Consider the following 16,494-nt stretch of genomic DNA (forward strand, 5'->3'; position numbering starts at 1 on the left):
CAGAACCACTAGTGGTTGGACACGAGCATAAGCGCATAACTTGAAGCCTGACAAGATGGATTCTTGCGCCATTTTGTGAATCCTGCTGCCTGGCAAGATAATCAATTTCCAATTTTCATGTTTTATACATGCATAGTCGCATAATTGCTTTGAATGTGACTGGAATGCAACCAAAATTCACTTAGTAACATGCCTGAAGGCAGTAGAATATTAAAAAAGCAAATACTATCCACAGTTTTCCCTAAATGTCGAATCCAAAATACTTCCTTACTTCTCAGATGGTTTGGTGTCATATCTGTTTAGCATTTGCGTTAGCAAAGGGAACAGTTGCCTTGCTTACTGCTTATACACTGCAAATTTTGAATTCAGACAGATTACAGATTGAAATCTTAAATTTTTTACCCCATTTGAAATGTAGTTTTTGAACAAAAAATGACAGCCTTATTAGCAATTAGCTTAACCAGCTGGTGTTCATCAGGCATCTGGTGTGCCACATCATGACACATGTCCTGTCCGACACATAGATCTTTTCTGGTTATCTACAATAAACAGAATCAGACTAGTTTGTATCAGTGGTGACAGACACCAAAAGATGTCCAGAAACACTTGACAGATGATGTGTGGGAAGTGCAATGCATAAACACAGCCATGAGCTCTTGGTGCCAACAAAAAATAACACTTTTAAGACTCAAGAATGCAAAGATTCAATGTTTTTGTCACCTTTATTAGTTAATTTTACTTGATATTAAAACCAGTCAATTTTTAACAGGACAGGAGACAAGAAAATGAGAGGAGGTAGTTACATTACAATGTTTGTGGGACATACTGTGATTTAAACAATCCATGGAAGTGATGCAGGTAGTGATGAGTGAGAGGCCTATACAGCAGGACTGCAGAATACTTCACCAGAGCACTTCACAACCTCCAAAACCTGGCACATTCACTGTACAGTGTAGAGTGTAAAGTGACAAGTCAGCTTCAGCAGTTTCAGTGCTGAATGTTTTTGCAATGCACCAGGGAACCAAATCATAAGTATAAATGATCAAAAAAAGTGTTGATCCATTTTTAAATCGCTAAACACATAGATTTTTTTCAAAACATGTCCCACCTGAGCTCCGCAGTATCAATCTGAGCAGACTGACTACAATACTTATACTGCAAATACTTTGCTACAGACAAATTGAGTGATTCATGCTTTAAGCAGGTATCACTTTAACCTTCAAAATAAACAGAAAAACCAACACTTTCCGTTTTGAAATCCAGTGTATACCTATCAGATCTGCATCATAATACACATGGTGAAAGACAGTCACAGGATATATGTGCCAGGGTTGTTTTCATTCAAATAAGAGACAACAGCAAAAATGTATGAAAATGCTGATTTCACAATATGAGGAAATCCTTAAAAATTACTGGATCCCCACCAACGAAATGACTTGTTCCTTGGCCTATATTCTAACTTTCCACCAGACGTCACTGAAACCTGGTAAGTTTTTGAGTTATCCTGCTAAAATATAACCTCCTTGGTGAAGGCAATAACCACAACATGAAATGAAATGACACTGGGTGTACAGCTAGATAAATTTTGTAGTTGTTTATCAGGACTTGAACAGTTTTTTTTTTGTTTGTTTTTTTTAACACTTATCCAGACTTTTTCTCTAAAAATGTTTAAAAAGATGGGAATTCAGGGAATCATTTTACAAGCCTTCAGGACTGTCATGGTAACTAAGAATTACAATGACCTCTTTATGAGGCAGACAATGTGATTAGAACTGTGTATCACTTGCGATTGCTCAATAATAATGCCAATTTGAAGTCAGAGTTTCATTACTAATAAACTAATCTATCTTTTTTAACTTTGAGAAATCAAATAATTCATGTTTCTCTTCATCCCTTCAATCCATTTTATATTTAAACAATTGGTTTGGATTTCTTCCAAGTCTATCTTAATACAATACTCACATTCTGTACAAATGTCCCTGATGTTCATACTGGCCTTGCGATGCCTTTGTAGCACAACCCCAGTGTAAAAAAAAAAAAAAGGGGGAACAAAATCAATTCCTTATTCTGGTCAAAAATACACTCTTCAGTTCTGTCGAAGTTAAATCAAGGGAGTATTTTTACAATGTTACTGTCTTTTTCGTATGAAATTCCCTCTTTGGGTTTTCTCAGACAGTTTTACGGATATGTCCTCATAATGGCTCGAGGGTTTGTAGATCTTGTCCCTGTTTTTTTGTTTTTTTTTTACAGTGTAGTTGCTCTATACAGGTATCACTTTACGGCCAGTATGGACAGGAGAAACAATTACAACTACCAATAACTCTTTCAACGTATATTTCATGAGTTTTGCAGATTCAAGATATACTTAAAAACATTCAAACCTATGTTTTAAAAAGTTTGATTTAAATCAGTAAACATACAACTGTGTTGCTCAGAATTTGTAGCACAGTTGAGCTACATAGAAGTAGTGAAATTTTTCCTCAGTCAATAATGGGAAATAATATATTCCATCACTTAATTAACTGTGATCCCTTTTAGTCCATTATCTGAGTAATAACTCATTATGCTAAATAGTTAAAGTCCTTTGTAGTCATTTCCTCTTTTACTCTGCATGAGTTAGAATATTTAGCTCATCTCTTCCATCACAACAGTACACACACTTATCCACACTGCTGTTTGACAGTCAAGAGTATATGTTCCACCCAACGGTAATTAAAATTCATTGTTAGTGGAACAATGAGACTTCTCTTTTTAAGTTGGCTGATAAAGCAGAATGTTCAGTGAGCAGAAACAATTCTTGTGGTTAAATAAATGAAAAAGTCCTGCAATCTGCTGAAATACACAAACATCCTAAAATATTATTTTGAGAAAAAAAGACATCCTGCTTTAGTACAAAACCAGTGCAAGTTTTGTGACTGAGTGGTGGAAAAGCAAGCGCTGAACTTTAAAACAAGCACATCCTCAGTTTCTTGTATACAACTATTTCACAGTCCTACATAATATGATGGGTTTAGCAATGGAGCCTTAATTCCACAGTGAAAAATACTGATCTAATATCAAAAAGATGTATCAAAACTCCTACTCCTCTACGTGTAGCTATCAAAACTGGAGCTCGTGACGATCTGCATGTAGTGCATGTTTAAACATCTTCTCCAACGATTTTTACAGTAGTCACACACAGTGTTATATACAGAGCTTTTCACATATTAGTGCCTTGAAAAAAGGTGCTGGTTCAGTGAACAAAATGGTGCAGGTGCTCCTTGACATGTTCGTGGAGGCGTGTTCAAAGTCCTGGAGCTGACCAAAAGAAAATCACAAGACAAAAATCTAATGAGTAATGTTACTTTCCATTTTATGATACTTAATTTAGCTCATAAAATTCAATTTAATCAAAATAAAAGGTTACCTGTTAGAATCCAAATGCTGCTTCAGCATTAGGTAAAGAAACTGGAAAAGAGGAGACAGAAAGCTAAATTCAATAGAAAGCCTCTAAATCATCTACTTATTAACAAGACTCCAACACCCTTGGTTCAGGTTCAACAACTGTGACATAAAAGTTGAGGACAAAGGAAAGCAGGGAGGTCAGGATGGAAACGAGTAGAAAAGAGTTATGTGCAAAGGATTAGCAGTCTAGACTAAAGGGAGAGAAAAGAGGAGTAGAAGATGAGACGGACAACAGATGGAAAAATGTCTTCACTTGGACAAAGTTATAGTGAACAGAGTGGAAGAAAAGACCACAAACAAAGAAAGGATTGTTGTCTAAGTCACACTCCAAGACATTAACACAAACCACCCCAACATGTAGAAGGCTCATTGACATGCAGTCATATTACAACTTATTTTCTGATTTATTTGTCTCTTCATGTACTTTCTGACCTATGAAGAGTCTGATTTATTTTAGTAGATTCACTCCTTCAACACTATCCAAAGTTTTTCCAAGGTCCTGATGCTTTCAATAAATGCAGCACATTAAACATACTAGCAAACTGACTGACTTCCTCTGTATCCAACCAATCATTATTAATCTGAGAACAGCTGGGAATGCATTAGAATTAGACATTCAGTGCACCAAAGCAATAGAGTCCTGCTGTGTCTCTTCTTGAGCTATTAAATGAACTACGGAATCAAATTTGTGGCAAAACTCTGACAGTGATGGTACATTTTAAGCAAAGAAAAATAACTGTAATTATCTTTCTAAGTGATCACACAGGACAATACTCATAAATACTCTGATGTGCAAAGTGAATCCAGCATTTCTAGATGGACCACGTAATTGTCATTAACATAATAGTCTCTCAAGATGCACAGTTTTAAGTAGATATGGTACACAGCTTTATTAAAACTTCCTAACTTACGATACTGTTTACATTCTGCTACATATTTGAGGTTTCTCTGTTCATATTTGGTCCATTTAGTCTGCCACTCAAGATTTTTGTGCCTGTCAGCCTGTTAAGATGCTGGTAATCGCTTGCTACAGAAGTATTATGTAGGCTTTTTACCACTGTGCTAACGTGTGGTTCATTTGCAAGAATTAGCTGATGAATAATAAATTAAACAAAAATAATTTCCTTTTTAAATGAAAAATTAAAAGGATGAGTGGAAGGTGATGGTGGAGTGAACAGTGAATCATCCTCTACACTACAGTGACCTCACTCTTGATGCTGCTGTTTAGCCACATAGTCATAGAAATAACATTCAAGCTACTGTAACTGAGTATTTGGTTCCAGCAGCAGATGTTGATTACTTTATTTGGAAAGAAAACCAATGTCTGTAATGAAGTGAATGGTCTCCTGCAGAGACTAGTGATAACTAACACTGTGTTCCAGACATTTCAGAGTGGTGGAAATTCTGGCTACAGTAGTTTCACGTCAAAATTTGTTAGCTAATAATTTCCGAATTTCTTATATCGCATCATGCCATCATCGCAACATACACTGTGCTAGACAGCGTTGCTTTTAATGCTCAAAAGACATTACATGAACATTACATGACCTCAAAGGGCAACACCCACGGCAGCATCTTGACATGTCAGGATATATATCTGTCCTATTTCGTCCAGAAAAGTAGCAACTTAGGATGTGCCGCTAGCTAAATCGGCACATCCAGGCTACTGGTGTGTGCTACAGGTGTCACTTGACTCAGTGCTACAGATGTGGCCTGTGTGTTGCACTTGTGGTCATTACAATGCCTGTGACAAATGGTTTTGTATATAAATTTGATATAAAAACCATACAGTTGCTAACCTACCACTAACTAGCTAGCTAACACTGACAAATACTAACATAACAGGAACTGCTGCATGGAGAGTCAATAGTACGGAGTCTGGAGCGTCTCAGCACAGTAATTATAGACTTTTTCAGTGCTTAATCATAATCAGTTAACAAAACAATGATTGGCCTACTGTTCAATGATATAGAGCTCAACAGCTGGCCAATCAGAGCTCCTGCTGCTGCCTATGTTACTTTTAGGTGGCACATGTCTTTAAATGAAAGCCATGGAAATGTTAAACAGGAAACAAATTAATTGTGTGATATAATACAGGTAGAGACATAGTAAGTAATGAAGTCCAAAAAGTGAAATTCAGGTCTTCTTGACATTCATTATGCAATTACATTATTTAAAGCCAGAATAAGGAAGTATCATTATTTATGGGGAAATAATTGAATGCTGTTTAACAATTTTCTGATACATTTTTAAAAAATATTGATTTATTAATATAACTGAAAAAATCAATTATTACTCTACTTGCACACTCCAGCCTCCATGAAAATACATTAAGGGCAGAATTAATACCAAACAGCTGCAAATTTCCAGCTTTCAACTTTAAATGGAACAAAACACAACACCAAACACAGATCATCCATCCAATCAGAGCTGAAGACAAAACAACGACCAAATGGATCCATCACACCCACCGGCTACAAACACACATACAGCATGTGTGTGTGTCTCATGAGTAGTAAGCCGATGCTTTCTTGCTGGAGTGTGGTGGGAGTCGACGCATGGAGAGAGGGGGGGGCACCCTGACGAAGCATGGAGGAGGAAGAATGAGGTGTGAGGTGAGTTTTGGCATCGTGATGGTAAAGCTCAGTAACCCTCCTCTCCTCTAACCCCCCTCAGCCTGTTAGGGAATGAGTGCTGACAGAATTCAAACATCTTTTTTTTTTTTATGAAGAAAAAGATGTTTGACAAAAAGATGATAATGCTTTGTTCTTTGTCTTTTTTTGATAGTTTTAGGTATTTCTCTCTGCTTCTCTAGGAAAAGAAGACATGTTTCAAGTGTACCTACAACCTTAGTATCAAAATTGCATCTTGCATCTATTAAGATTATTAACAGGGACTTAATAACAGAATTTTATCTTGTGTGCACATGATAGGGATCTTCAAGATAGTAACTAGAGCGCACATAAGATCCATATCTTATAAAAACATGATAATGACCAGTGTGAAGAAAATTCAAAGATCCTGTGTTAACAAGATAAGAAACTGATCTTGTGAGAACAAGATATACTGTATGTATCTTGTGTTATCAAGATGACAAGTTCACACATGATATGTGAACAAGACATATGGATATTTTGTGAACATAGTAACTAGTGCACTCAAGATATGGATCTTGTGAGAACAAGACAATATGGGTTTTTTGCAAAGATATGAATCTTTTGCTGTGACAAGATAAAAAAATGGATCTTACTCTCACAAGATATAGAAATGGATCTTCTTGTTAGTGAATGTGTTTCTAATATATCCTTCCTGTGTTTAACCCACAGTTTGATAATAATTGATAATTGCTTTACTAAATGCTAAAATCTAATATCTAACAAATCTTCACATGTATCTACAAAAGAGAGGCCTGGGAGACTCTTCCAGACTCATCAGCATATATACTATGAAAAAGAGCTGGAATGTCTCATGTTGTGAAATGAAAACAGATGAGTGGAAACCAAAGGAAGCGTGCATGGAGAGGAGGAAAACTGCGCTGTCTGTATGAGGATACATGAGACACTGATCAGATCATTTTCTCACCAGCTCGCCCGCACAGCTTCGATGTCACTCACTAAGTTTTGGGCCAAACAAATCCCAAAAATCTGCGGATGGAAGAAAACGACATGAAATGGCAACACTAGACATTTTGAAAGATAAGGACAAAATGATGCTTTTGTTTTTGTTTTTTTTTCTAGGACATTCTGAAGGTTAAACACATGAATGGAACTGACCTGCAGTAGTGCAACTCCTATGAATATCCCCGCCACCAAGGTGAGGTTGTCCTGTAACCACTTCTCAAACTGCGGCACGCAGCCTTTTACATTGATGTAGTCCTTCTGCTCTGAGTCCTGTCAAGAAAACAACCACCTGTAGTCATCTTTATATTTTCACTGACTGTAATGTGTAACACTGATTTAAAAAACTGTCTGGTCTTTTATGAAAACTCATTTTCAGTCTTACCAAGAGTCATATGACAAGATATCATTTCGTTCCTCCAGTACAGACATAGGTCCGAAATGTCTGACTGGAAACAGGGGGGAAACTGCTAGCCTAGCTTGGCTAAAATAAAAGTCTTTTCAGCAACTCCAAGAAATTATTTTGATATTCTAATTTTGAACAAGATGGCAAAAAAGGAAATTTTCCAAAATGTCCTACTGGGAGAAAAATCAATGTGCTCATTGGATTACACTAAAACCTGTATTATTACAATCCAATAAGAAGCTATGGGATGAAATATTACATTTTATATAAGTTAAATACAAATATCATGGATTCATAATAAAACAAAACAAAAATTTAGAGGAAATGAAAGAGTGAGTAAAGTAGAAACGTTACTTACTGGTTTAGCTCGAATGTCGTATCCACACTGAGTGTTTATTACATCCTCCTACAGGCAAAAAGAACATTTAAAGTGTCTCACTTATTTAAAAGCAACATATAATTAATGTGTGTCTTTATGTGCAACTTCTCACTGGTGCTGCTAAATGTTCCTAAATGCTGTGTAATCTATCACAGGCCCCATGATAATGTACCATATATGTAAACCACACAGATAAACACACTTTATTTTAAATATTTAAATTTAAATTACTTTATCCTATTTTAACACTTGTTTTACATATTTTTTATACATTTTACACACCAGCAAGTGAATGATTTGTAAAAATGTTTTCATAATTAAGGGTAGTAATAATAAGTTTTTTATGTATTTCAATGTTTAAAGCTTCCATATACCACATTTATTATATTTGATCTATATTAAGAAATATTTTAGTAAAATTTGATGATCAATCATTTTTTTAACTTAATTTCTCTCTAGTTCAGAGGGATTCATTTAAGTTTTTTTTGCACAAGATGGCAGTTTTTACTTTGCCCATTGGGTTTCACACCACATGTGCTAATCTGCACACAGTAGAGCTGTGCAATTACTCATAAAGTTACAGAAACCTGATGGGTCAAGGGGACAACAATGGGAACGAGCACCCATCCAAAGCCACAGATGTGCTTCCAAGCAAACCTTCACCCAAGATGGCCACAATACTCCAAAGATCATCATTGACGAACCCAAAGGAGAACACTGCCACAGCCTACGAGGGAGAACTCTGCTCTGTTTTAACAAGAGACTACACACCAGAGAACCCACACTTTTCAACTGGCCCACCTGACACCAGCGACAACTGGCAGCAGGACTAAAGCTCCCTGTCAGCTTTAAGGTAGGAAGCCTTCCCAATCCCTCAAGGGAAAACATAAAACAGACCAGTTAACTTGAACTGTAGTCAATCCAAATGCACTGTGTCTTTTCCCTCAGTCATAGTACACTGCTCATGACCAAGCAAACAAATGTTTATTGCCAAAAATACACAAAGGAAACAAAAAAATAACTATGAAGGGCGTTAATTGCTCAGTCAGGTTTCCTGTATTTGTTCTGAGGGCCTGTTTATTTCTGGCCCTGAAAGATCTTTTTCAAGTACACCTCTGCATACTAAAAACCACTGGGTTAAAATTTTTCCCAGTTTGAGTCAATATAACAACAACAATATAACACTGGGTTACCTTTACCCCATATAAATCTGTTATTTCAGCCCAGCTTTAGTTAAAAACTGTCATAAATGTATTGTTTCTTGTGCATATGACATTCAAAAGATGCACAAATGATTGACAATCAATAACAAACTGTGACATGTAAGTTTAAAAAATTATAACAAGCTTTGGTTCAGGTAAATAACCCAACAGTAAAATAAAAAAATGACATAAAACTGGGTCAAAGCAACCACTTGTCTTGAGTGGTTTTCTGAGTAACATTAAATCAGTATTGTGTTGGTGCTGTATTGACCCAAACTGGGTAATATTTAACCCAGTGATTTTTAGTGTGTATAAATGTGTCCAGGCATGCAATGTGAGGGGCTCTTACCGCTGGGTCCTTGGTGCAGCAGGAGAAAGGGACTCCACACTTTTCTCGACTAGGATTCCCATCAGTACAGTTAAAGTAGATGTTGAGGTTCCAATCATCTGCTCCGAAAGCACCACAGCACTCCCACTGAAGTCAGACAGACGCAGAGAGGAAAACGTGTCTGTTAAATTATTAAAAACTCCACTTTTTGGAATTCAAAACACCCTCCGTTTGTAGACAGAGATGATAAAAGAGCGTTTTCAAAGGGCAGTTTAAGACATTAATGGAATTAAATGAATCACAAGTGGACATGATTGGTCTGGTGACCTGATTGGCTCCATTCATTAAGGGATCACTCAAGTCCAATCAGAGCAGCTTGCAGCATTGTAAGTCCAAAGCCTCCACACAGCATATGAATTAGCTGTGGTTGTTGGCTTTGATCTCTCGCCTGTAAGAACCTAAAAACATGTTTTGCAAAAATGTCTTCAGGAAGATTCTACATGAGAATCATTCACAATTATCTGATGTAGCTAAAGTGAAATGTGAACTACCAGTTTCAGTTCCAGAAGTAAGTAATCTCATTTAAAATCACACAGACATTCATAATTATACAAATGACTAAAAATACGATCTTGAAAAAATAATGTAATGCCATTGTTTATTGAGGTTTTAAACAAACAAGCTATCTGATGGTCTGACTGCACATGTTTCCTACACTGTTGGACCTATTTTTAGCGATGTCGCCGCCCCATAAAATATGAGCAATTACTTTGTACAGTGTTATCATAACTGATATAACCAACATCCGAGGCAACATAAATAAATCCCCAGCAAACTATGGTTTTCCTTTAGGGACAATCCCAAGAGCATAGAAGGAAGCAAGGATAAAGATAAGGCAGGAGAAGAGAAACAGTTACAATGTTGTACAATATGAAGGCTGCTGTGCTGAGAAAACTTAAGTTTGTGGTCAATTTAAATTTGCATGTTAAAGGGGACATATTGTGCTTTTTCTGGCTTTCTGTTATTTAAATACTGTAATGATGTCAGATATTAAACATGGTCAAAATTCCAAAACTTGAGGTTAACGTACATATGTGGAAATTCTCCCTGCAAGTCAAAAGTCAGGGCTTCAACCATCTCTGAACACTTCGTTTGTGGCATTTTTTTCTACCTTCAACGCATGTACCCCTAAACAGCAGTCTGTTTTGTAGCTTTGGTTGCTAAGGTTGTTGCTAAGGTTTTTCCATGGGTTTTTGCGCTGTCCACTCTCATATTTTGGATCAAATTTCATCTAACACATGTATGGATGGATTTGAGAAGTTGACATTTCAAGTAAAGAACGGGAAAAGTAGTGAAATCCTACTACTGTAGTTTGTTTCATGGTTTGTTTACGTAGCCTCCAGAACGGCTGGAAGTCGGCTGTGATGTAACTTCCTGAAGCTAACCAATCAGAACAGAGTGGGCTCATCGGGAGGGGGGCCTTAAAGAGACAGGAGCTAAAACAGCCTGTTTCAGACAGAGGCTGAACTGAGTGGCTACATAAAGAGCTGGCATAAGATAAATAAGGAGTCTTTTCTTACTGTAAATCATGCAAAGATATTCCGGAATATAAATATAGACCTGGAAATGTTCAGAATATGTTACATTAATTATTTGTCCTGCTGTTGGACTTCTGACACAACAGCTAACCTTTTAGTCCAAGATGTTTGACCTTCTCACAAGCAAATGAACACATGATTACACTACAAATTCATTCAATGACAATTCCTCAAACTGCATCTACTGGCAAAACATTATATTTAAACTAAATTCTAAAATTATAATAATTATAATTAAAATTATAATTTTTTTCCCATTAATTGATCAACCACCAAAATTCATCACAGTGTGTTTAGTATATCATGCTGTGATTGTAATTAAAAACTGTAGTTGCTAATATATCTATGAAAACTATTAAGTGTAAATGAACATTTGACATAAAAATCCATCTTTTTTTCTGTAGGTGTCAACTACATCTCATGGTCTTATTCAGTGGATTACAAACTCATCCACTGAAGAAGACCATGAAATGTAGTTGAAAGACCCAGAAAAGGCTTATAAGTGGACCTTGAGTTGAGATCATTGGGGTGCTCCTGTGGCTAAGCAACATCCCCAGTTCAAATCTGCCTGGGGATATTTGTTGCCTCTCTCAACTTACATATTCCTGAGTGAAATCGATGAGGTTCTGTAGATCGATGTCGTCCCGGTACGCCCGGATGTTATTGTTGATGAACAGGTTCAACTGGTCTTTAATCCAGTCTTTAAAGACAAACGCCAGGACTCCTGTCGTCAACTCCAAGAAAAAGATGATTCCCAGGAACACAGAGAACTACAGCAAGAAGAAGAAATAGCAGGACAGAAAATGATAAACACACACTTAGGTAACCTGCAGTATGTTGATTATCCAATCACTCATCACTGAGAGGAGATAGGAACTTATTTCTAGTGTGGAACATACAAACTTAAGCAAAAAGGTGTTTTCCCGCAACGCTCCGATGCATCCGGCGAAGCCCAGAATGAACATGACCCCCCCGACCACCATGAAGAGCCAGACCGGGTCTAGACCCCCCAGGTCTGTGATGGACGAGATGTTGGACAGAACGCCCTGGAGGGGAGAGACAGAGGACAACAACTCACTCAGTCTGAGACAAGCAGATGCATCTCTTTGAGGACAACACACACATTTGCCAAAAGGGGCCGCAGTGACATAAAATAAGATAAAACTATAATGAACTCAGTGAGGACGCTGCTAAGCTTTTTGTTAACCACTTTCACAAGAATAAACACTGGATTCTTGGAATTTAAAGCTGCATTGATTGTTTTCGGCCACTGAGGACAGCATGTTAGCCAACAGTTGCCTATTTAGAGCAGACACGGGGTAACCTTAGCATTCTCTAGAGTCATGTTTGTGTCCACCTGATGAATGTAAGTCCAATATTCACTCTTTTAGCTCTGTTTTGGTCTCCACCAACTCCTGAGAAAAATATCTGACTGCTAAATGCTCCACTCTGTTCACCAGTTAGTTGCTAACTGCAGTTTGGTGCTGTGCAGATAGCGTACAGTGATACACTATGAGCACAAACTTTCAAATTACACATGCTTATCCATTGATAGTAGAAAACTATTGATTTGTGCAGCTTTGGTTGGAATATGTTGTAGCATTCAAATAATCAATAAAATAAAATATATTCAGCATTAAATCAGCAATTAGCTGCTTAAATCAGAAAAAAAATCATATTAGCCTTTGATAAAAATCGTCCAAAAGCTTAAACAGAACAAATTAAACAGTGTTAATTAAATACAGGAATAAAAACATTACAACATTTTTCCAATATCACTGATAATAGTGACTCAGAATGTCTGTACTCACCTTCTCACTCCATGCCCACAGTCCAATTCCAACTAAGGCCATGCCCAGCAGCTGCAAAACACCAGTCATGTCATATTACTGGGATGATGTGCTGATGCATAATGACATGACGGCTGTCTGTCACATTGTTATTACATGTAAATTTAAAAATAATTGTCTCTGAGACCACTGTGACCCTGTGATGTTGGATCAGTCTTTCTCTGACCTTAGAAAAAATATCTTATATGGGACAAAATTTAATATTCTTACTAGACTTTTTTTGTATTACTGTGAACATCCTTTGCACATTGTGTCATTACATCACACACTTAACATGTGACAGTAATATTTCATTCTTTCTTTCATCAAGTTTTCAAATGAGATTAAATCATGTGTTGGAAAATAGAGTAACCTTGCAAAAAAAAAGAAAGAAATATTAATGTTCCATTGACTTTTTAAAAAAAAAAAAAAAAAAGAATTTTGAAAATGTATTAAGTTATCACTTAATTAATAATTCATAATAAATATCTTTCAAAATAATGCATAAAAATGGGCAAAAATGTATTTACAATACAGCTGACAAAAATTGACGATAATAATTTCACTAATTTTACATGATTTCCGTTTACTAGTCATGAGAATTACTACTCAGTCGTATAATGTCTTCTGTGTCCCTGAAGGAAACTTTGTCAAGTTTGAGAAAATAACTGATGATGTCATAGTGATGTCATCAGGGTTATCTCAGTTTCTGCTTGATTTAAAATGTATAAAAGAAAGGGACAGTCTGATGAAAGATGCTATAAAGTTGCATTATGGGAAATGTAGAGCAAGGTTTTGGAGATGTCACTCAAACAGTAAGTAAAACTGAGAATATCTCAGGTTCTGCTGCTCAGATTCTGACCATTTAATTAAAGACTAAATCAGTCAGTAGCTCTTTAATTCGACAGAAAGGTTATTGGCAAGAATTCTGATCTATTATTCACTAAAGTAATTGCTCAAGTTTAACCAATCACACACACACACACACACACACACACACACACACACACACAAACTGTGAAGATTTGAAGATTTTCTTTGTCTCATAAGCTATTGAGTTAAATACAACATGAATAATCAATATGAAAAAAAAATACAATAAACTAAATATCTTTCAGTTTTGGACTGTTTGTCCGACAAATTAAGTGATTTTAAGATATGACCTTGGGCTCTTTTGATTTTTTTTTGTAACTATTTTATGATAATTAATAGATTAAAGGAGATTCAACGGATTAATCGATGATAAAATAATAGTTAGTTGTAGCCCTAATTGACTTATGTAGCTGATATTGTCTTGAACATACAGACTACTGTCGTCAGCAGCAGTGTCTACTAATTATTAGACATGAATGACATCACTTTTAAAGCATTTACGTCATGCCTTCAGTTCTTTAGTGTGAGTGAAAAATGTGTCTCAATACTGACAGTATGAACTGTCTGCTTGTCTCGTCTCGTCCTTGCAGTGTTTAGACTGTGTGTGATATGAGTGATCAGCCTGCAGGACGCTCAGGCTCAGCTGTTATTACTTTACTACAAAAAGCCGATTAGCTCTCAGTTGTGAACTGAGCCGCAGCTGCTTTTATCCACATATTAATGGACATATATAATCACAACAAGACATAAATGCACTGATCTGAGTTAGAATATGAACTTGCAGGATAACGGATCCATGATCAGATATGATGATGACTCGGGCCTTCCTCCCTATTGGCCAGTGGACATGATAATAACCGAGCTGTGCTGGAGAGAGGCGCAGCTGCGTACTACCAAAAATAAAAAAAAAACATTCTTACCCAAAACAGGATGTTGAATCCAAAAATAAAGTACTTGATGCAGCAGCTGACTTCGTGGCCTTTGAAATGATTCCCCGACATGTTTGAGCATCATCAGCGCGGCGGCTCAGCGGGAGGAAAAACACGGCCTGCTTCACAGGCTTTGTGTGCGCGATGGAGCAGGTTCAGCGCTCCGGGGATGCATTTCACTTTGTCCGCTTCAAATATGCAGCCTGCCGCTTAAATCCACATCCAGAGCATGATGGAGGCGACCAGGACGCTCACACACGCTGCTCCTAAACACACACACAGGACAAGGACGATGAATCTAAGCGCCGAATTAGGATGGTCCGCTATTTTCTGGAGATATTGCGCCGACAGGAGGCGGTACCGCTGCTGAGAGTGGTCGTCAATGATAAGCTGGAAAACAGGTTGAAAGATAGCGGCTAGAGCCAATCAGATCAGAGGAAGGACTGAAGCACTTCCTGTGTCTTGGATGACATTGATACTGTTGATACTAATAATCTGATACTACTATAATTTTCCTTTTTTTAAAATTTCTTTTTTGTATTCCTCTATGTATTCTTGTATTCATTGAAACACTGATTTTTTTTAAAAACTACAACAACAATAATAATAATAATAACAACAACAATGATAATAGAATATCCTTATGAAAAGCTGCCAACCATTTTAAAATATTTAAGGTAAGAATATTTAAGAAGTATGTATATTTAAAATATATATAGTTCAAAAATATGTATACAGGAGTTTAAGACTGCAACTGAAAGATTATTTTCATTATTGATTGATCTGGTGATAATTTTCTTGATTTATCATTTAGTCCATGTTTAAAAAATATTAACATTTATTTAAAATTATTAAAAGTGAAAAAGCTATGGTAATGGCTGATGGTCTGCTATCAAAATAGTTGCCCTCTGTCATTTAACTGTTAAATTGTATTTTCAGAAAATGTTATATTCCTACATTATTCTCTGATGCTCTGAAGAAATTCTTGTAGAAAATTTCTTTCAGTTTTAATATATTTAGTTTTTTTCCTAAAACAGTCAAAGTTGGTCTAAATAATATGACTGAGGACATGACCTCATTGTCCTCAATGGTGGTTATGGGCCTTGATATTAAAAAAAGTAATGAATGATAATAATAATAATGATAATAATTGTTGCCATCACCAAGGCCACAGTCAGGGTTTTAGAATTAGTCCGCCCATGCAATTCTGGTGGAAAATTACTTTAAATTATTATCGTAATTTATTTATTTATTTGCCTAATAACAGTCAAATTTAGTCTAAAACATCCAAAATGACTTGTGTCCTCAATGGTGATAATAATAATAATAATTATAGGCCAGCATATAGCTCAGTGGTTGGCACTGTTGTGGATTTGAATCTGTCAGGACATTTCTGTGTGATTACATGTATATAGATATGCAGGGCAGAACTCTTTATTACAGATAATAGAGAGTGGTCCAACGATGGCAGATCAAAATGGTATCAGAGTTGGACAGCAGGGATGTATACAATTGCAGCCCACTATAAATTAAAATAATGAAATCAATTTTGACACATGGCTGCTTGAAACCAGGAACCAATATTAAGTAATAATGATAAGTAATAATAAGTAAAATTAAGGAAATTTGCAACCTCTAAAGTACAGTGTAAACAAATTTCCACAATCACATTATCACAAACTATTGATACACTGGGGCTTTTGGAGACAAACCATTAACAGTTGCCCAATTTTCCTGGCTGGTAATACAGCCTCGGATGAATGGAATCATAAACCTGTCGTTAGGTACAATATATCTCATCACCTCGGCAGTTTTCAAGTGAATTTATCAACTACAATTACCACCCAAATGTACATGAAGGTGAACAAAACGATCACAAAGGTAGCATT

The 16,494-nt window shown here is 36.4% G+C and overlaps 1 protein-coding gene across 3 annotated transcripts; it reads right to left on the reverse strand.

Annotated features, from left to right (window-relative positions):
• Positions 1-703: 703 nt before the first annotated feature.
• Positions 704-14,965, reverse strand: tspan5a (tetraspanin 5a). 3 transcript variants are annotated; one of them, XM_067579275.1, is made up of 11 exons: positions 14,597-14,965; positions 12,786-12,836; positions 11,874-12,020; positions 11,574-11,744; positions 9,398-9,523; positions 7,826-7,873; positions 7,218-7,334; positions 7,027-7,088; positions 5,916-6,023; positions 3,407-3,447; positions 704-3,297 (listed from the first exon to the last, which is right to left on the reverse strand). In XM_067579275.1, the coding sequence occupies exons 1-9, from the start codon at positions 14,675-14,677 to the stop codon at positions 5,951-5,953; spliced, it is 876 nt and encodes a 291-aa protein (XP_067435376.1). In that variant the 5' UTR covers positions 14,678-14,965; the 3' UTR covers positions 704-3,297; positions 3,407-3,447; positions 5,916-5,950. The 3 variants fall into 3 exon arrangements, with proteins under 3 accessions (XP_067435376.1, XP_067435377.1, XP_067435375.1); XM_067579276.1 differs by lacking the exon at positions 5,916-6,023; XM_067579274.1 differs by lacking the exons at positions 704-3,297; positions 3,407-3,447; positions 5,916-6,023 and having other exon boundaries at positions 7,023-7,334.
• Positions 14,966-16,494: the final 1,529 nt, after the last annotated feature.

Source organism: Thunnus thynnus, chromosome 22 (assembly GCF_963924715.1).
Source record: "Thunnus thynnus chromosome 22, fThuThy2.1, whole genome shotgun sequence".
In the NCBI taxonomy this organism is placed as follows: Eukaryota; Metazoa; Chordata; class Actinopteri; order Scombriformes; family Scombridae; genus Thunnus; species Thunnus thynnus.

Excerpts from the sequence above, each read along its gene's own strand:
- tspan5a (XM_067579274.1), bottom strand. The coding sequence starts at position 14,677 with ATGTCGGGGAATCATTTCAAAGGCCACGAAGTCAGCTGCTGCATCAAG. Across the intron at positions 11,745-11,873 it reads ACACCTTTTTGCTTAAGTTT|TTCTCTGTGTTCCTGGGAAT; the intron begins GTATGTTCCACA and ends TTCTTGCTGTAG. Across the intron at positions 7,335-7,825 it reads ACGACATTCGAGCTAAACCA|GACTCAGAGCAGAAGGACTA; the intron begins GTAAGTAACGTT and ends TTTTCTTGACAG.